Source organism: Sinohyriopsis cumingii, chromosome 4, assembly GCF_028554795.1.
Source record: "Sinohyriopsis cumingii isolate HCF-2022 chromosome 4, ASM2855479v2, whole genome shotgun sequence".
Classification (NCBI taxonomy): Eukaryota; Metazoa; Mollusca; class Bivalvia; order Unionida; family Unionidae; genus Sinohyriopsis; species Sinohyriopsis cumingii.
Genome location: NC_142964.1, coordinates 9,723,081 through 9,744,648, shown reverse-complemented (window position 1 = coordinate 9,744,648; position 21,568 = coordinate 9,723,081). Strand labels below are relative to the sequence as shown.

Sequence of the window (21,568 nt, the reverse complement as noted above, 5' to 3'; positions counted from 1 at the left end):
GTTGCACTACAGTATACAGAGGGACAAACTACTGCCGAGCTCTATAGCATCAAGGTAATGCATGATAACACTAATGTGGTGATATTATAGAAAGGTAGACAGATGTAGCTCTACCATGATACCATATAATCTGGAATTTCTAGTTGCACTACAATATACAGAGGGAAAAACCTCATTGTTTGGACCCGATTTTTTTCCACCCAAAATTCGCCCGTGGTCGGATTAAGATTTTGTGTCTGGATTTTAGACTTTCTGGTCTCAGATGTGAGGTAGGCTGGTATGAACTGCAAACAGACAGATGAACCTTTGTAAAAAGTAGGATAAGATGGGCATTTGGAATAAAGAGTGGTCTTGATACAAAAATAATGGGTCCGTTAAACAAAAAAAACAAAAAAAACTCCAACTTTTACCTTTCTGCTCATGCGCAAGCCAAATAGCCATTGAAAAACAATATTTCTAACACAACTAGGCATTATGTTATTAGAAGATGACCTGGAAGTCGATGTATTCAGAAATAGCTTTCAGAATGTGTTTCCTACTCAAATTTCAGGCAAAAACAACAAAAACCTCAAGGGGTTAATGTGTTACCTTCGTTGCAGAAGTCTATTTACAGTCAAGCTACAATTTGCCATCCATCTTGAATGAACTTTGAATGTATAAGACAAATGTTTGTCATCATAATTATTAACATAATTGTGACCATAGCAAATCAGTTTTAGATGTTAAAGTAGATTATAACATAATATGATTTTTTTAATTGCAGGTTTCAGAAGAGGGAAATGGAAAAAAGGAAAGATCCTGCATATAACCTGATAGTTCAGAAAAAAATTCGCCAAAAAATGTCCACCAGGGTATGAATTAGAAAGCATGCAAGGGAGACAATTTTTCCCATTATCTGAATTTGTTACCTCTATGAATATCTGCTATGTTCACTGGCTCTGATCTGCTTAGAAAGTGCTTCCTCTATCTTTAGATCTACTATCTTTCGTCTGAAATTAGTTTGCCATCTTTGTCTTTCAGGGATAAGGCCTTGTTTTGTTTCATAGTATCGGCTTTGGTGCCTGAGGTCTTCATGTCCAGCTTACCCGCTACTTCCTCTGCTTTTGTTGCAAGTTCTTCATTGAAGTGTCACATCACTTTTTGTTCTGGTTTTCACTTCCTTGTCCTTTCAGTTGTGGGGACTAGTGTTATGTATATTTAATCTGTATTGTTTGTTGGCTTTTATCCATGATTTTATGTTATATATATATATCTTTATTTTGTACTTGACCTTTGTCCAAAATCAAGTTAATGGTGTACCTGACAATGACATTTATTTTGTAAACAACATAATACATAGTTAATATTTCAGAATGGTTGTGAATTAAGTATTCATATCATTATTAATTGTTAACATGTTTACCTCAGTTTGAGTTAAAGATACATTCTGACCTTAGAAACTTCCAGAAAGGAAATTTCCTGTTAAGTTGACAGAACATTTCCAGAAAATTGTAATTGCAACCTAAGTCAAATAGAGAGGTATATAACATTGTTTACGTTAGAATGATTCATTCTTGCCTTAACATCCGAAGTGGAAAGAGTCTTATTGTTGTGTTTTTAATTTGGATGGATTTATTCAAATTATTATTCACTGGAATTACAAAGTATTCAATAATATTCTTGGACTAGGACATTAATTTGGAATTATAGTGATTTCAGACAAAGACATATTGGATTATATTATTGTGATTGATCAGAAGAATATTAACACATCACCACATTGCAGGCCATTGGCACATTAGCATGTTCAAGATTACAGGCACATAACACATTGGAAATTATTAGGAACTCCACTGGAATTCAGTTGGAACTTCACACATTGGGACTTGTGAGAGAACTTTTTAGGACTATTTTGGATTTAATTCACAATACTGTAAATTCTTTTTAAATTTTCACTTTGTATTCTTGGGAAATAAAACATTTGTTGAATTTTACAAAACTTTTGGTTTTCACTTTTTTCTCTTACTTAGTTTAAGACCATAGAGTTGTAATACTTGTAATCGAGAATGCATTTCTTTATCTGTTAACTCATTTCAACCACCCACCAAATTGACTGAGATAAGCACTCTTCTTTCTGTGTCTTCTCACAGCCAAGGACAGTTTCTTCTGTTTCCTGTATTGCTTGTTGGAGGCTTGTGTAGTCATTTCAGTTACCTTTTGTAATATATTGTACTTATTATTGAGGGTTATTTGGGAATTTCTTTTTTGTCTTTTTTGGATCAGTTAGTCTTGCAACATCAAAATAATTTCATCTTTTCTTCCCATGGTTGGCTCTCCTCAACTTTAGGCCATGCTCAGCTATTACAGGGCTGTCCTCAATCCCTACTTTAGCATGTCATTTTGGTTTTCACATTCAGTAAGGAACGTCTCATTTGCCATTCATAAGGATGTTGATCTATCTGGCTTTTTCTCTTGCCATCAGGAGATTTCCATGTCAGTTTGTGTATCAGGTTTTGCTGAAAGAGGGTTCCACCAATAAATAAGTCATTACTGTCACAAAGATTGACAGTTTTTTATTCATTGTGCTTGTGCCATCTTTACCCATGATTCTTTCTCTGTCCGTGTAGTCACTTCCAACACGTGCATTTAAGTCTCCTATAACAGGCAGAAAATCATGCATTGATGCTGCTTCAGCTGCTGCCTATGTTATAAAATTCCTTATCCGTCCCATCTTGTATCTCTTCAGCTGTTACTGTTTATTTTTTTACTTACAAAAAATTACTTGACATGCAATGAAGTTATTTGAATGATGTTAGTTAATCTGGAGTATAAGATGAATCCAGGACTTGTAAAAATATATGGGCTGGCAAATACGATACATGTTTATTTACAACATGTTTTTCATGGAATTGCACACAGTGTAATCTGGACTTGGTATTCAGAAATAGCCAGATTGAATGTAATTCAACCACAGTCATTGCAGATTTGTCTGTTAATCCAAATTAAGCAGACCAGGCCTCCACAAAAAAAAGAAGTGTGCTGACTTATTTTCTGAATTTACAGTGTTAGAATTTAGGTCTATTTTAGTATTATTTGCTTAAGTTAAATATTGTGCTGGAAACCAACATGGTTACACCTACTAGTTATGTTGTGAATTTATTATTTTCATGGATATCGGTATTCATGGTTGAATGAAAAATGCTGAAATTAGTGTATTTTAAAAATCATAGTTCATAGAATCTTTAGTTTGAAGTGTGCATCAACCACTTAAAGCATATGTCACAAAAAATGTAGTGAGCTCGCATAAAAAAATTAAAGACATGTATACATTTTTTTTGGTGATTACCAGATGAATATGCCAACCCTGAATCAGGCTAGTCGGAAAATTCCTCCACAGTTCCAGGTGACATATCCAGAAGTTATCCTGACAGTACATATACACAAACCCATGCAGGCCACCAAGGACAAAAGACCTACAGTAAGTTTCTACTCACCTCCCCTCTACTCAAAACCTTTTAACTGGGCCTTATGTGAACAAAATTGAAGCCATGGTGGCAGTAAGAGATAATCTGTGTAGATGGATAGGGCTGCATGGACTGTCTCCAATGAATACATTTAGCTACATAATTTTCCAATCTGAAAACAGTTTTAAGGATTAATTTTTTCCTTTAAGTCATTCTGGCCGTAAAAAGTAAAACAGCTTTGTTAAAATCATAAGAAAATAATAATAAAGCTCATAATATCTTTGTAGTTATGAGTTTTTAATATTCATATAAATGTATGAATTTAAGGCATGGTGACAAGAAATTAAAACATGGCAACAAAATTAGGACATGTTGGTAAAATTGAGGCCTGTGGCAAGTACCTGTCTGGCAGATGAACCTTCCTTATCCAGTTGCTAGTGTTGCTGGCAAATTTTGCACACTTTTCCCAGAAGTAAAATCACAAAGAATTACTTGTGTGCCAGAATGAAAACAGTTCAGTAAATAAAAAGTCTCATCAAATTCACATCATCAGTTAAAGATGGTAAATTAGAATTGATAACGATTGAGAAAAAAAAACCAAATATGTCTGAGTGAGTGTCTTGCACTCTTGCACCTTCTGATTGGTCAGCCAAATGGAACTGGGTGCCTGTTCGGAAGGTGCAGAATGCATCTTGGACATTAAATAATTAAGTAAATTACTGTCCTACTTTACTGATGTTTGTAGATGTTGTAAATAGTTACATTTGCATTAAAGTTTAAAAATCAGTATTTGTTCCTGGAAATCAGTATTGTTTTTCATAAGCAGTCAGTATTTTTGTATTCCAGGGTCGGCAGCTAGATATAAGGCTGCCACTGAGTTAGAGGTAACTGTATATATAAGGCTGCCACTGAGTTAGAGGTAACTATATATATAAGGCTGCCACTGAGTTAGAGGTAACTATATATATAAGGCTGCCACTGAGTTAGAGGTAACTATTTTCCAAAGATACATAAGCTAGACGATTATGTGGCAGTAAATATGTCGAACATGACACCACTGAGATTCAATCACATTGAAACACGACACCGTTGAGATTCAATCACATTGAAACATGACACCATTGAGATTCAATCACATTGAAACATGACACCACTGAGATTCATGGGCACATTGGATTGATAATTATCCATTGTTTGAGTCACTAAAGGAAAGATGTTTTGCACTTTTTGCAAATAATATCCTAATCTGGCACTGACTGGTAATTCACCTGGTGTTTGTCAGTGGAAATGACAAATTCAGGACAAAACCAATCATGTCTCATTACCTCTCTGGACCTGATTAGGCCTGTGCTGCACAGTACATAATGACACTAGCCAGAAAGTCCATAAGTTAGAATTGCTGGTGCTCCAGTAGGAAAGGACATTTTAAAACAATATATGAATGAATTGAAAAAAATGTTGGCTCTTTTTATTGCAGCCTGCACCCTACCCCATAATGGAAAACCAATGACTGACGTGAAAATGCTGTGTGTACTATTAAATAACAGCATTACACTTGGTGTTAATTGTATGAACAGACTAAGTCTTTTGTTTAGTCAATTGTTCAGTTCTTAAGAAAAGAAGCTGGAGAAAGTCAGAATTCAAATAAATTGCTTTCCATTCTTGCTGATGCAAGTTCTGATGCAGCTACAGTATAAGAGGTATAGTGTATAAATGATACCTTGACAATTGAGGACTAAAAAATTAAGCCCTTGGAGAAAACAAATAGTTATATGTTATTTATTTTGTTCTTTCAATCGATTTAAGTACGTATATCTTCTTGAATCAAGGAAAGTTATTGAAACTTTGGGGACAAGTCAAAGATAGATGGGACAGTGAAATTTTGCAATCATTAGTCGTGGAAAAGTTGATGAAAAAAGAAGTTGATCATCTCAGTGAATGATCTCACTTTAATTAGTGTTTTGATGACATATTTCAGGAACAAAGCAAATTCTTCTAACAAATGCTTCATATGTTTATTTTTTGGGGTTTCAAGTTTTGGAGTATATTTTCTAATTATTACCAGTTTAGCTTTGTTTTCTCTGCCATAGCTGTGGAATACAGTTCTTTTAATTATAATTCTTTTCTAATAAACAAGATAATCTTTCCATTGTTATTAGTTTACAAAGTTATTATCAGAATACAGTAGTCCCCCCTTGTATGCCCCCCGCCCCCGACCAGCGGCCACCCGCTTCTTACAGCCAGAATCTCTTGTCACCAACGAGTTTGTATTCAAAAGTACCCCTCAAGACCAGCCACCCCTCTAACATAACCAGATGCCAGCATATTAGTGCAAAAATGTAAACCTGTTCCCCTTACGAGCGGCCACTTTTTTTTCTCTCAGATGTATCCAGAACCAATAATTAATTCAGATCGTGATGTAAGGTAAGTAATCAGATTATCTCTGTCATTGATACATGTCTCCCAAAGTCAAGTTTCCATTACTGAAAGAAGTGCTGACTAAAGTACATGTAACAGTAAGATTAATATCATTGTCTATAAAAGCCGATGTTTACAGGAAATTGGCTTAACAATGTTATGATAGAGTTTTGGGCTTCACACATCTGTTGAGTTCTTCTCTTTGATGATTACAACCAGACCTAATTGTCAGGATCATAACAGGGTCAGCAAAGGCTAAAAATAGATTTTGTGCATTAACACACACACACAGAAATTGACCTTGAACGAAACAGGGTACCAGGCAAAGACCAAACAATCACATGACAATGCATTGTTGCTTCCTTTACAAAGAAGGCATTTCATCCACTCTACAGAAGTTTTGTCTGCATAATTAAATCACATACAGTTAGCAATATCCAAATAAATCATTACCAAACATTAACATGTCATCATGTAAATGGAGACGTATTATTTTAGAAGAAAGTCGGTTATTCGACTCGACGACATTGGTAGAAGTGGGGAGGAGGGACTTGCTGAACAATTTTATGTAGAAAAGACTCAAAACAATTTTATATTGAAAAGACTTGAATAAACAACGTCGTAACTGATAAGGTGGTTATTCAGCAGCAGTGGGAAAATGGAGCAAATGGAAAAAATTCTGTATTAGAATGGTTTTGTAATGTGCATGACAACAATACCTGCTGGCATATCATGCTTATGCCAAGAATAAGAGCTTACGATATATATATATCTTAAGTTTAACTAAGTCTATTATTATAACAAGAAGAACCTTTTGATAATTAATGTTACTTTTAAATGAAGATATTAAATGAAGATATTAAGTGCTTTGAAGTATGTAGCTTTCTTACTATGTACATTACATATACTTCTCACAAAAAATTTAGTCCCCCTCTGGAAAGGCCACCTGTCTTATAAGGCCACTTTCCTGGCGCAGACAGGGTGGCCATATAAGAGGGGGACCACTGCATCTACATGTAACTTATTGACAGCAGAGTGTGATAAATAAAAATATTTGAAGCCCATCACTTTTCTTCTTAATATATCAGCGTAAAACACATTTTCTGGCTTCGACAAGAATACATAAATTTTATCTCCATCCGGTTTTGTGAGGTAATTTACTTTTTGGGAAACATAATGAGGGCAAGATGAAAGGTTAAGTTTCTAAGTCTACTCTAAGTATAAGTTTTATAGAGAATTATGCTTCCTTGGATTGGAAAGTTCAATTCATGATCACATACAAAACTTCATAAATATCTTTTATCTAATTTGTGTCTGTATTACTATCTGATGGGTAAGCATACAAATAAAAAAATAAGACCCTGGATATAAAATCTTATATAATGTACAAAAATGTAAATCGGCAAAGTGGATACTTCTGTGTTACTGTTAACATTGTGATAAAACATTCTCAAATTGGCTTTACACTGACAGTTTTAAATTGACTTTCAAGTTTATTTAGCAAAATGTTAAATTGTCAGAACCACCAGGTTTTAACTGGAAGTGTCATGTTGCAACTGCAGTGTCTTCATTTATCGCGGGGGTGGGGGGCATGGTAGTGTTGCAACTGCAGTGTCTTCATTTGCCTCTGGGGGGGAGGCATGGTAGTGTTACAACTGCATTGTCTTCATTTGCCTCTGGGGGTGGGAGTTATAGTTGTGCAGTTGGCAGAGTTTGCTACTAGCACATGCCACCATGGATTAGCTTTCTCAGGGGGACCTTTGCAAAGACCTTTAGGCTCCCTTTTCCTGAGCTTGATAAAGCCAGACATGTGCTTAAAGTTTAATGATTAAATTACATACATCTATTAATGATAATGTTTGCTGCTTCATGGTTCACATGATGTAAAGTCTTTTAAGTTGTGTTGCATAACTTTGTATTAACAAAAATCAGTAACTATGTGTGTGTGTTTTAGATTTTTAATGTTGCTTTAACAATTTCTCAGTCGTATCACTACAATAACTGCATTGTGTCAGTTTATAGTGATATCCAGCACTGGGGCATCATGAAACAGAAATGTAGCATGATGTCCCTCCCAGTCACAGTATCAGGTCGACCAATCCTAACATTTAACTTCTTAATGCTGAGTGCCAAGCGAGGCAGCTGTTATTACCATTTTTATAAGTCTTTGGTATGACTCGACTGGAGTTCGAACCCATGACCTTCCACATCCGAGGCAGATGCTCTAGCCTCTAGGCCTCCAGAGTGGTCTAAATCAGTAACTTGATGTGTATATGTATCTAATAAAAGGCTTTAGAATTATCAGTCATTAATTAACACTGAACAGTTTCTCAAATAAACTTGTATACATGACTTCACAGTACAAGTTCCTTCAGCAATAATTGTTTATCAGACAGTGGGTCTACTCTTAAATGCAATATACTTCCTCCGATAAACTAGAGGAGATTGATCATACTTACATACTTTTAATCTTTATTTCAGCTGTCAAATGAGCACTCATTCCTGGTACTAGGTCAGGAGAAGTTGACGGAGCTCAGAGACTACATTCGTTGCGTGAATGATCTGGCCATACCTGGGGATCAGAGTGAGAACCCAGACAGTGTCATGCATAACTATGCCAAGGTAAATTCTTTTCTGACAGATTATAGTTTTCAGTTTACAAGCACTGAATAAAAGCATTTGGTCATGTATTTAAGAAACTCTTCAAACTTAAATGCATGTACAAACTTTAAGTTTGGATAACTATCAATAAATGAATTAATTTAAACCCAAGATATTTTTAAGTAGCAATACATTTTGATGCTGATGTTTGTTAAATGTGAATAGTTTATTGGTAACAATTTCACAAATATAAGACGTATGTATGACAGGTCATTTTTTGACCGTAAGAACAAATATGGTTTTGCACAATAACTGGGATTCTACACCATCAACAATTACCAAATGTTGTGGAGGGTTTACACTTGGGATAGTGCAGAACCCTATTGGTTTATGGGTCAAGAGCACACAAGTCAGTGTCACTGTGATTTTAAGAAGAAAAATGGTTTCCACACAATTTTTAAGTTTTACATCACAAACCAGTATCTCATTTTGTGGATGGCCTGCAGTTGAGGATTTTTTCTTCAAGGCCAATTGTCACAGTCACTTGGAAAGAAGAAAAATGGTTTCTGTTCAGTAATTGACTTTCATGTGGATGTCTTATATATTAGGTAAGAAAGAGGCCTGTTGAATTTGATGAAAAAAACTCAAGGTCACAAACGGAAAAAGAAAAATGGTTTTTAACTCTACTGATTATTGACCAGGAGAGCTTATGGGATTGTCTCTTGTCTGTCATCTATCCTCCGTTGTGTGTCTGATAAGACATTTATCCTCCTAAACTAATTGGAGGATTTCCATGAAACTTACACACATTCATCCCATGGTCTAGTTGGTACTAAATGAAAATTGTCCAATTTTGACATCTAATATCGCTACTCCATTTTCACTGAAAGCCATATGTATCGTATTTTCAGGCCTGTAAGTTGATACTTTTTGACTTGAAAGTCAGGTCTTTGTCTTATACATGGATTATATTTTTGAAATTGCATCGATTTATATATGGATTACGGTACCCGGTATGCTATTAAAATTGCTCTATAATCGGCATAATGGAAAACAGGTCACAGAGAAGTACAAATTCTTGTTAAATTACTATGTCAATAAATTGTTTAAAACTAATATGACTGCATTTATATTTATAAGTTTTGTCATTATTTAGTTTGCATTCTGTGTGTATTTTTTAATTTCTCAAACATGAAATAAAAGAAAACAATTACCAGCAAAAACATTACCGGGACACATAGCACACTTACGATCTATACTTTATAGTGTACTGTACCAATTTAAAGCATATTGTTTGTTCCTAAAAATAAAAGATATGAAATAATTTTGTTTTATAAATCTTCTTTAGCCATGCCTCATTCTTCCTGATCGCATTTTAGCAACCTGTCCATTGATATTTGATTTTCCAGTATACTGTTAGACACATGCAAGCGATTACCGGTATATCTTTTTCATTCATCTAATTGATCCTACAAAGGGATGTAATCCGTATTAACTCAAGCATTCTATTATTATTTATAAAATACCTTAGATTATGCTTTCTACTGAATCCACTAAATCATGTTTATAATTGTATTTGACAAAGTTTCCCAAATAAATATAGTTTAAACTAAACTACCGTATTTCATGTAATTTTTCTTACACGAAAAAATAATTATTAAATGTCAAATAAATAATTATCATTGTGTGGTTCTGACCTTGTATGAAAAATAAAGGGATCGAACCTGAACAAATTCTACGGAACACATGCTACTCACAACCTAATGTACAGACATAGAAAGTGAACGTATATTTTTCTGTCTCATTTTGCTCTCAACTCAAGAATCTAATTACAATAAAAATAAAAGTAGTCAAAAAGATTTTTGTTGTTATTAGAGAGAGAGAGAGAGAGAGAGAGAGAGAGGGAGAGGATTATCTCTCAGTGTGAAAGCTCGTCTGCATTTAGAGCATATGTAGCTGTTATGTTGTGTATTGTTGGCAAAATGATAGTTCTACATGTAAGGCTGTAAGGCATATCACATGTCATTATAATAATAATAATAATGAGGACTTTGTATAGCGCCTAATCTTTAGAAGCTCTAAGCGCTTTACAACATTAGACAACACCTATAAGATAAAAAACATATAACGATATGATTACAAAAACAAACACCTTGAAATTAGAAAACATAAAAAAAACATGCTGAGAATATTTAAGGTAGGAAACATTAGTTCTTTAAGTTTGTTCTTGCAGTCGAAATAGGTGACTCTTGAGAGTACTCTTGAATGGGATCACTGTGTTTTTGTGTCTAAGTTCAGTGGGCAATTCATTCCACGTTGCTGGGCACTGGTATGCAAAAGAACGCTGTCCATATGACTTTGTTTTCATAGTGTGAATAATGAGTATACGATTGTCAGAAGAGGAGCATAAGTATCTTGTTGGTGTATAAACATGGGTGAGGTCAGATAGGTATGTTGGACTAGAGTCCGACAGTGAAACATAGCACAGAGAACAAATTTTGTGTTTGATTCTGGATCGAATGGATAGCCAGTATGGGGTACAGAGCAGCGGGGAGGTGTGCTCTGATCGTGGTACTCTAAGTGTGATCCGAGCAGATGTGTTTTGAACTTTTTGAGGTTTCTGGAGCAGATATTGAGATGAACCAGACAGAATTGAGTTACAATAGTCCAGTCTTGAAAGTACTAATGAACACACAAGTGTTTTAGTGGCATCAGCTGAAAGATATTTGCGAATCGAGCTGATGCGTCTCAGCTCAAGATATGCAGCCTTGCATATGTTCATGACATGTTGGTGCAGTGTGAGAGTACTGTCCAGAGTAACACCTAGGTTTCGTACTGATTGTGTGAATTTAATGTTGGTGTTGCTGATATTTATTGTTTGAGGTAAAGGATGTGAATGAGAAAGTCTTTGTGTTGTGATCAGAATGGCCTCAGTTTTGTCATCATTCATTTGCAGCTTGTTACATGTCATCCATGATTTCACATCAGAACTGCACCTCTCTACACCTTGGATGATAGCATCAACTTCAGTTGGGTGGCTAGATTTGTATATTTGGGTGTCATCAGCGTACAATTGGTGAGACACTGGATGATGATCTATGACACTTGAGAGCGGCTGAGTGTATAGAATGAAGAGTACAGGTCCAAGAACAGACCCCTATGGAACACCACAACATAGATCAACTGGAGTTTATTCCATTTGCAGATACAATTCGTGTCCTGTTGACCAAGTAGGACTTGAACCAAAGTAAGGCTGTATCATGAATACCAAATACATGCTGGAGATGGTGAAGTAATATATCATGGTCTATTGTGTCAAATGCTGCAGACAAATAAAGGAGGGTGAGGACTGTAATCTTTCCGCTAGAGAATGTCATTAACTACTTTTAGAAGAGTAGTTTCAGTACTGTGGCAAGGGCGATATGCAGATTGTACATTGCTAAAGAGACTGTTTGAATTCAGATGAGATAGAAGCTGGGATAGAACAACCTTTTCTAAGATTTTTTTTATATGAATGGGAGATTAGAAACTGGGCGGTAGTTCTTTAAATCGTTATGGTCTAGTGTTGGTTTCTTCAGCAGAGGCTTTACAATGGCAGTTTTGAAAAATGATGGGAATTCCCCGGATGAGAGAAAAGTATTAATAACATCAGTTAGTGAAGGCAATACTGAATCTAAGCATTCAAGCAGCAGTGATGATGGAATTGGATCAAGTTCACATGACTTTGGTGCACTCTTCATCAGGATTGTATGCACGAAATCCATAGAGACAGGTTTAAATGCTGCTAATGGTTGCCGCTCAAATTCTGTATCCCAACTGTATGGTGACGACGAGTCAGTTGAAATTGTGGTGTCAAGCTTATCTCTAATGGTTTGTACTTTGTTTTAGTATGCTCAAAAGTCAAAGCATAAATATCAGCATCGAGGTCTTACATGTAGGACTAGTAAAATGATTAAGATGGTTTGAGCATATATTAGTTAAGGGTATTATTTATTGGTAAATTGTATGCAATGATACGAGTTCACATTGTCAAGAAATTAAGTGCAACTTGTATTTTTAAAGCAGCAATAACCTCATTATCAAATTGCAGTAAAAAAATAAAGAACATTAAATCATGTTTTAGTTAATGTGCATGCACGCATGTGCGTGCAAAAGAGAGAGATGAAAAAAATTGTCCATGTACAAGACCGTATTTATTCATTGGGATTTTTTATTTACAGCTTTTGCAAAGAGAAAAAAAGACTATTTTCAGTTACCTGATGATTGTGATAATCCTCATGTATTACGACCCTACTGTATTCCATTATCAATAAATACTACAAAATCAACAATTCATTCTTGTTTTAATTATGATGTACATTGTCACAACAATGACATGGCTATGCAGTGTTATTTATACACACACATATATATGGAAAGACGCATTTTCATCTTTTAACAGGGCTGGATTCGTGAGGTAGCAGCCTAATGTTCCCCAAATGTAATGTGATTGGGTAATTATTCACGAAGAAACATAATTTTTACTTAAAACTTTGCTTTGATTGTGTAATGTGTCCTTATTTTATGTGTATTCTTTTGAAAAGAAGGAAATAAAGGTAGAAGCCATGCAAATGCTATTTCATGCAGTGACAGCATGAATTTATGAAACAAAAGCGCAACTGGTATAAAGTTGAATGGACAGAGTCAGTCCTGCAAAGGCAGTGATGTGCTTGCTGATTTAGTTGAGATTATAGACAATTTCATGTCGAAATTTGACATTTTAGAAGTGAGGATCATTATATATACTTCATCTAATCGAATGGAGTTGATGATAACTGTTATATTTTATTAATTTTGATTTCAAAAGCATGAGTTTTAATGTGTGGAAATCAACATGGTGGACAGCACAGAAGTGGCATGTGATGGCAGTGACGTGGATGCCAATTTTGATGATATTATGGATAATTTTGTAGGGAAAATTGATGTTTTAGGTATTGAGGATCATAATCTTGACTGCAATGAAATGAACAGAGTTTATGTTCACTGATTAGTAGAAAATTTGATTTCAAAATTGAATTTAACAATCATGCAGAACTCAAAATGGTAGATAGTATTGAAGTGAGAAGTGATGGCTTGACAGTTTCATAAGTGAAATTGATATTTTAGGCAGTGGGGATTATGACTATGATCAGATGAGGACTGGTTACTTGGTATTTTTTACTTGGGTATTGATAATGAAATTTTATAGCATCCCTGAAAATGGACCAAAATAAACCCAACAAAACTCTGATATATTTGCATAAAAATTTATTATGGAATAAAAATACTGGAACAAAATGTACAGTTTTGTTGACTTTCCAGTAAGGATCTGTTCTGCTTGTTCTTCGGTTCTCATGTGAGTAAATATAATAAAATTGTAATAACCTTTGACATTCATGATAGATTTGTATTATTTTCACCATCTTAAATGACTTAAAATTTCCCCCATTCGTTACATTTAGATACAGAAGGTAAAATAAAGATTGCAGATAGAAAAATTACATTTAAAATAAGTTATAAAAATATGTAAAGCACATGTTTTTTAGTTAACTTAGTTTACATCCAACAATTTTAACAGAAATAATATATGACTTTAAAGAAAATTTTATGCTTTTTAAAATGCTATATAACTTTAAAAAATATTTGAAATACATGTCCTGTAAAGACAGATCAACCAACATCACTGCATTCTTTCATGCTGATACATCACTGATTAAACAAATTTTGCATTCTACACAACTGCCTGTCTGATTGGGGATTAGTATGAAGAGGGTTAAAACAATGGGGGCAAATAATGCAAATTATATAGCTTATAAGAGACCATATACAAGATTTATGGGATCAGAGTGCTATTCCTATTGCATGAGGCATATATGGTCACTAACAGACTATGTAACTAAATCTAACCATGAAATCCTTTGCATTTTACTGAAATAATAACAAGTGTATTTAATTGGTCTTGTCAAAAATAATATTTTTCTAAGTATGTGCATGTATTTTAATTTTCATGACTGATTGCACTGAAGCTTTTACTTGTAAACAAGACACCAGGTCTTAATTGTATTTGAAAACATAAAATCGGGGACAAAAAAGAATTTTTACATTATCCACAAATTACAAGGCATTTTTATAATTAATTTTCTTGTCCAAAAACAAACAAGGTATGAAATCTTACAGAAATAAATGAAGTATACTTGTGTTAGAGATGTACACTAAGTCTGAGGATCTTTGTGAATACAGAGCTAGAACAACAACAAGACTGGTGTAAGATGAGCGAGATATAATATTTTATGACACATGAATAATGTGAATTAGAATCATAATGTGTTATCATTTATACTTGCTCCATCTTTCAAACTGCGTAGACCAAAACCTGTCATTGCATAATGCGCAGGCAGTTATGGATCTATGCAGATCATTAGGAGTTATCAGTAGAACAAACAACATAGGCCCACATCTGCTGGCTTATTATGCATGGCAGATCAGGGTTTGTGTTGTTTGAACATGGACTTGACTCATAAGTGAGCATATATGGTATGTCGTGAAAATTATGTCGGATGGTGATGTACAACATGGCAACATTACTGATTAACACAAGTACATTAATTTTATACACATTCTTAAACTTTGTTAATTTGTGAAACAACAGTTAATATTATGTGTGACTTGCTGCAGGCAGCTTTCAAATGAAGTCAGATTGCATTATTCGGCCTGTCCAAGATAAAAAGTTACACATGTGGAATTCATTTTGGCAAAGAGAAGAACACTATCCAGAAAAAGATGAAGAAAATGAATAAATAAATAAATATATATACATACTGTATAACTCTGGGACTTAAAGCAAGACATAAATAATAATGTACCACTATAGATGGCACTATATTAAACATGATGGCCTTGAAATGATGTAGGTAACTAGGATACCTCTAATGGCATACTGCTCAACATCTTATAGCTTGTATCAAATCTCATTTACCTTTTTCAAAACTTTTAGATTCTTTTCAAGTGAAAATATCACTGTTTGTCATTGCAGTCCCCAACCGACTTCAAACACTGTTTGATTTACTCATGCTTTTTGCGAGGCCAGTGTTTACCCTACGATGACATCATCATACACTGGTAGATGAAAGTTGACACTGATTTTAGTTGGTTGCACTTTGTACACAGTGGAATACAGTGATGATCAATTATAACAGTATTCTCTCATCGTTTTCTTCCCCTTTATAATTACAGGATACGTTTAAGTCGGGGTTTTTCTACATAGAGGGGACCTTCTACAATGATACTCGAGAGCCTGATTGCAGAGACTACAGCCAGTATGTAAAGGAAAAATTTATTTTGCCCTTTTTCCAATATAAATTGTATTTATTAAATAAGCTTAATAAATAGTAGGTGTTGTTTTTAAAAGTCAAATATAGAAGTATATGATTAAAGCTTACACTACACCGTACCATGACATTAGTTTATATAATAAATTAATCATAATATATTTTTGTTTTTATTATTATTATTATTATCATAAGGTTATGATTTCTTATGAGCAATAAAATAATCACTATGTGATTAGCTTGTGTCGATTTGCAAGAGAACTTTTGCATTATTTTTGTCTGGAACATTATTTTGACTAGAACTGGAAAATGATCAGCTACTAGAAACAGGAAATTATGTTCTGCTGTAAAGTTGGTAGATAGTGAATCAACACATGCAACTTTAACCACATTTGATGCAGGTTCTGCAAAGATTCTGTGGTGGCGTATTTGTTATGGTCAATATGCTTTCATGAGATGGTGTTTCTTCTTCAAATACATTACCCAATCATAATACCATAGGAGAACTACTACTGCCACACAAATCAAGCCCTCCCAGATACTACTTTTAGCTAAAGGGAGCTAACAGTTGTCTGCTGACCTATGTGGTGGTCAGGCAGAGGGATCTCCCCATAGGTATAAGACTTGGTGGCAAAACCTAAGAACCTATCGGTCGCTACTTCCGCTCATGCCAAGAATATAAGTGGAAGATATACCACTGATTGCAAGTTGGAGGATTTTTTCACTTATAAGGAAAGTATACTCTATATAAATTTCCAACTTTTTCTCTTTCTTTCACAACAAAGTTCTGTCTTTACAAGTTGCTACACTTTGTCTTCGTTACATATTTAGGTACTTGCATGGGGAACCTAAGTGGCTTGACTTTCAGTTCAGGCCATAATTATTTTATACATGCAAGTCTCTAGTGCTTAAAAACTCCAATATATGTGTAATTCCCTTACAAATGGGTACCTATCATTGTTTCTGTTCCAACAGATGCCAACTATAATGTATTTATTTGTATGGCCAGTCTTTGGTCCTTTATCCATTCAAGTATTGCCTTATAATGGGTATTAATGCACCTAATGTGTATGTCTCTATAATGGTGCCCAGTTCCCTTTTATGTGATGGTTCTTTGTGTGGAATGTAGACACTCATATACATTTCTGTATTTCTCTCGCTCTGGTCGGACAAGTACAGGTCAGCACTCTGTTCATGGTTTATCCAGTCACCTCCTGCACATGCATATTTCTGTAGGTGACACTTGGTCATGTTTATCTGCATAAACTTGAAATAATTTTTTTTTATCACTGAGTCACTAGCACATGTAGCCTATGTGACTTCACAAGTTAGGGTCAGGCTATATTATTCTGCCAATGTGGGTATGTGAGAAAGCTTGCCAGTAGCTTCTCAAGAGTTGGTGGTTCTTTCCGGGGATTTCCTGGGTTCTTCCTCCACCATTAATACTGGCTGCCATGTATAGCCTATCATGTGCTGAAAAATGGCATTAAACCCTACAACAACAACAATATTATTTAAATGTGTGCATGTATTTAGGCCCTTCAGAAACTCCTTATATATGTATAATTCCATCTTTTCTGGTATATACAGGTGTGTTTCATTTACCACTGTATCTTTGGCCTTGGAATGACATGCTTTAACGATTCTACCTGTACAAGCTGTCCTTGACCCACCCTACAGGTAGCATTGCAATTAAGATTGTCTACTATCACTTTCCTCCAGGTAACCATCATTTAGTATAGCTCTGCACCCACATGGTATTTAAACATCACATGTACAGGTTTAAAAACAGGTGGTATTGTCATTATATTTTACCCGTATGCTTCCTTGCATTATTAAGCTGTCTGTTATCAATTTCTGGGTCACACTTTTAATGATTTAGCTCTGCATGGACATTGCATTCTAAAGACAGTTGCAGGGCTAGAGTTTGGTATGTTTTGCTCTATTTTGTCTTAGAGACCAGAACTAGAGGCAAAGTGCAAACAAGACACAGCTTAGTCTCCATGCTGACTTTTCCTCAGCATCAAACATTACGTGGATAAGGGAGATAATTCAACTTACCCTTCAGCCACAAAGCATTGGACATTGACATGATCTGAAACAGTTCCTGCTACCAAGTTACCATCACAGGGCTCAGCATTTTTGGAACTCTCCCTACCATGCCTTCTCAGGATCTGACTTGATTCCTCTTGTGGAACAGCAAGGTACAGAGCCAACAGACAGCCAAGTTCCCTCTCATCCAGCAGACATAGAGACAGGTTACATGGATCAAATATACCTCAACCCAGCCCAGCTCATGATCCTAATGATATCCTCCTCACACAGATGGCCTATTTTTATTGCGACTGGCCTTGGGCATATACTATGGATCATGAAGGGCCAAACATCAATATTACGGGCCCAATCAATAACAGCCTGGCTTCCAGTAAATCAAACCTGACTTTTATAGACATGTACAGAGACCAGTCTAACCCTCATACCACCTCAAGACACTCATTCGGCATGATGCCACAAATCGTTCCTCATGCATCAACAGCTGTTGCTTCGCAATTTCTCTACAGTATGACACAAGAAGGGACTCTTTACCCAGCAACTGTCTTGAAGTCATGGATTCTAATTCAGGGCATTCTGTGAGTTTAGTGAGCAACAGACCTCTTCATTCTTCACCAGCTAAGTCTCAAGCATTACAAGGGACTTTAGCCTCATCTCACACGATCAGGATGATGTTGCCTGTTCTCCAGTACTGTCATCTCTGACAGCCTAGACAGGCATGGGAAGATTCAGCTTCCGAGCCTCTATTGAGGACATTTTCCACCCCCCCAGTTTTGTCCTTCTGCTTTCACTCCATCAACAACCTGGACCAAAGCTCCAGCATCTGTTGATCTTATAATGGAACAGAAGAGTCTGACTTCAATTACTTCTGCAGTCTGGGAGATCTGCAGATGTTCTGAACTGCCTTCATCATCAGTTTGTCAGTGGTTCTACCTTTACTCCACACCAACCTTTTATGAGGTAACCCCAAGAGTTGACAGTGATAACATGCTTTGGGGATGACGCAGCCACACTCCATACATATGGACTGGATGGCCTTTGGATGGCACTTGGCATTTAGTGAGCGTTATCATTACCGTGTTGTTGGACTTTCATTTAAATGTCTATCTTCCAACAGATGGAACATAACTTATCTTCTCCCACCCAGAATACCTGCAGGCACTGAACACTGAACAGAGCCACACAACACACTTCTGCCAATGTAGAAACTGCAGCTGCAAGTACGCAACTCATTGCCCTCTGCCTGCACTTTCATGAGGTACCACTATATGGTTAAGCTAAGAGTACCTTTATCCTCCTACCTTCTGTTTAATATCCAGATGGGTGAAGTCAACAAACACGCCATCAAGGAGACATATTCCCTTCCCCCTCCCACAACCACAGCATCGATATTGGGGTCATATGGGAAATCAACAAAAGGACCCAGGGACTACAAATATGACACGAACCTCTGCAAGTTGTTCTATTGAAGCTTTACCCAGCAAAAGTCAGCTTACACATATATCGCAGAGAGAGTCCTATCGTTAGTTTCACACTTTTCTTGGTCCCAATGGCAAACAACCTTCTGTGTCTGGTCATCAGCCTAAGTGCTCTCAATCCATTTATCCATTCCCCTTGGTTCCCACTGGAAACACAAAAGCCCATGTTGAATGCCATCAGTGAGGGGGACTTTGCCATCACTGTGGACTTAAATGGCACATACATTCCTGTCTCTGTTTACAAGGGTCCCAAGATTTTTGTGTGATTCACCTACTACATTGTATGCCATTTCAAGTCACTCTCATTAGGTATCAACATCGGCCCCTGGGTCTTCATTAATCTGACAAATCAAGTAATGGTGCATGTCTGGACCATTTCTGTGGTGGCGACATCAAGTTACCTGGACGACATCCTGCAGTGACATCAATGAGTTAGAGCTAACAAGAGATGATGACCCTTGTTACCAAGCTGGACTTCACATCAGCTAGGAAAAAAAATCAGCTATTACCATCTGAACAATTTGTTCACCTGGGTCTGGAGTTCAATAAAAAAGCAACCTATCCCATCTCACTCAGGATCATTGAAATAAGACCAATGATAGCACCTTACTTTCTAGGAAATTCTGTCTGCATGGGAATTCATTTGACTACTAGGCTTGCTCAATGTGGCAGCAGACCACATGGTTCTAGGTCGCCTTCTTATGTACCCATCGCATCTGTTTCCTCTGCACGATTGGAATCCTCAAGTTTGCCCACTGGACCATCCTCTCTCCATCTGCACCCAATTGAGGTGCCATCTACAGGATTGAGAGCATCCTAACTTGGCTCACAGTGGCTATACATCTACAAGTCCAACTGCTAGAGATTACAGTCTACACCAATACAAGTACGGAAGGCTGGGGAGCCCACCTACACCCTCCTTTTGGGAAGCCAGTAGTACATACTCTCCAGGAATGATATCTTCATATCATTAATTCTGGCAAGGACAGACATTGCGAAAGCCTTTCACTGGTGGCAGGAATATTTGCGTGGCAAGGGAGTTCTCATTCTGTCCAACAACTCTACAGTGGTGACTTATCTCAAATGACAAGGAGGAACTCAACCCCACAGTGGTGATTTGTCTCTAGTGACAAGGAGGACCCATGTCACCAGACCTTTGTATCATGGTGTGGGAATTTCTGAAGTGGCATTATCAACAAATCCACATGTTGCCATATCCTGGGACGCCTCAGTGTAATGGTTGATTGCCACAGAACATTCAACTTGTAAAGAAGGAATGGTCTCTCCATCCTTTGGTTGTCATTCAGATCTGTACCTAATGGGACTAACCATTGTTGGACCTGTTTGTGACAAGGTAGAATGCCAAATTCCCAGCCTTTGTCTCTCCCGTCCTGGACCCAAAGGTTGATGCCCTGTCATTGGATTGGATTGGACCAACCTGAATACATATGCCTACTTTCTAACACCTCTGATTCCAAAAGTGATACTGAAAGCAAAGGAATAAGCTGGTCTCCTCATCCTAATCACACCACTTCAATATTGCATCAGAAACCCCATGGAAAATTTGGGATTTCCTTCATCTACTCAAACAATCACCTTGGCAGTTGTTTCATCCCTGTCCAGAACTTCTGAACCTTCACATTTGGATCATATCAAACAGGCTCTCAGACTTAAACAATACTCGCAACCAATCATGGATTGATTTGCTTAGTTGTGATGCCCCTCCACTCTGAAAGCATATGAAGGCAAATGGCACATTTTCACCCAGTGGTGTGCAAAACAAACATATCCTGCCTCTCTGGGCATCTATACCACAGATAGCAAATTTCCTCGTCTGGTTCTTTCAAGAGCTAAAGTTAGCACAGAGTACAATCAAAGGTTACTGCTCCATGATTGCTGACACCTTTCATCATCATGGGAGAGAGGATATTGAACAAATCCAGGACTTGTCTGACCTGTTTGCCAACTTTGTGTATTCACAGCCAAAATGTTAACCCTATACATGAAAAGCAATTACCTTAAGCTGCTACTGTGTTATTTTGGTAAATAAGATGTTTTGAATAGCAGGTGTGCTCTGACCTCTCACCGCAACATAATATGGAAATAGGGCACATCCTGGGGGAAAATAAGGTGTGTCACAAGGAGAAATGGCAAATCCTTTGCAAATTTCACGCACATTTAACCTGATATTTAGTAAAAACAAGATTTAAAAAATGCCTTGAACAACCTC

General features: G+C 36.4%; 1 protein-coding gene across 1 annotated transcript in view; it reads left to right on the top strand.

The window, feature by feature from the left end:
• The window catches only part of LOC149800603 (snRNA-activating protein complex subunit 3-like), a 54,779-nt gene that overhangs the window by 16,561 nt on the left and 16,650 nt on the right, over nucleotides 1-21,568 (top strand). The window contains exons 3-6 of the mRNA XM_089954593.1: nucleotides 764-851; nucleotides 3,329-3,457; nucleotides 8,343-8,483; nucleotides 15,714-15,796. Coding sequence (XP_089810719.1) covers nucleotides 764-851; nucleotides 3,329-3,457; nucleotides 8,343-8,483; nucleotides 15,714-15,796 — 441 coding nt within the window. The remainder of the gene's footprint in view (nucleotides 1-763; nucleotides 852-3,328; nucleotides 3,458-8,342; nucleotides 8,484-15,713; nucleotides 15,797-21,568) is intronic.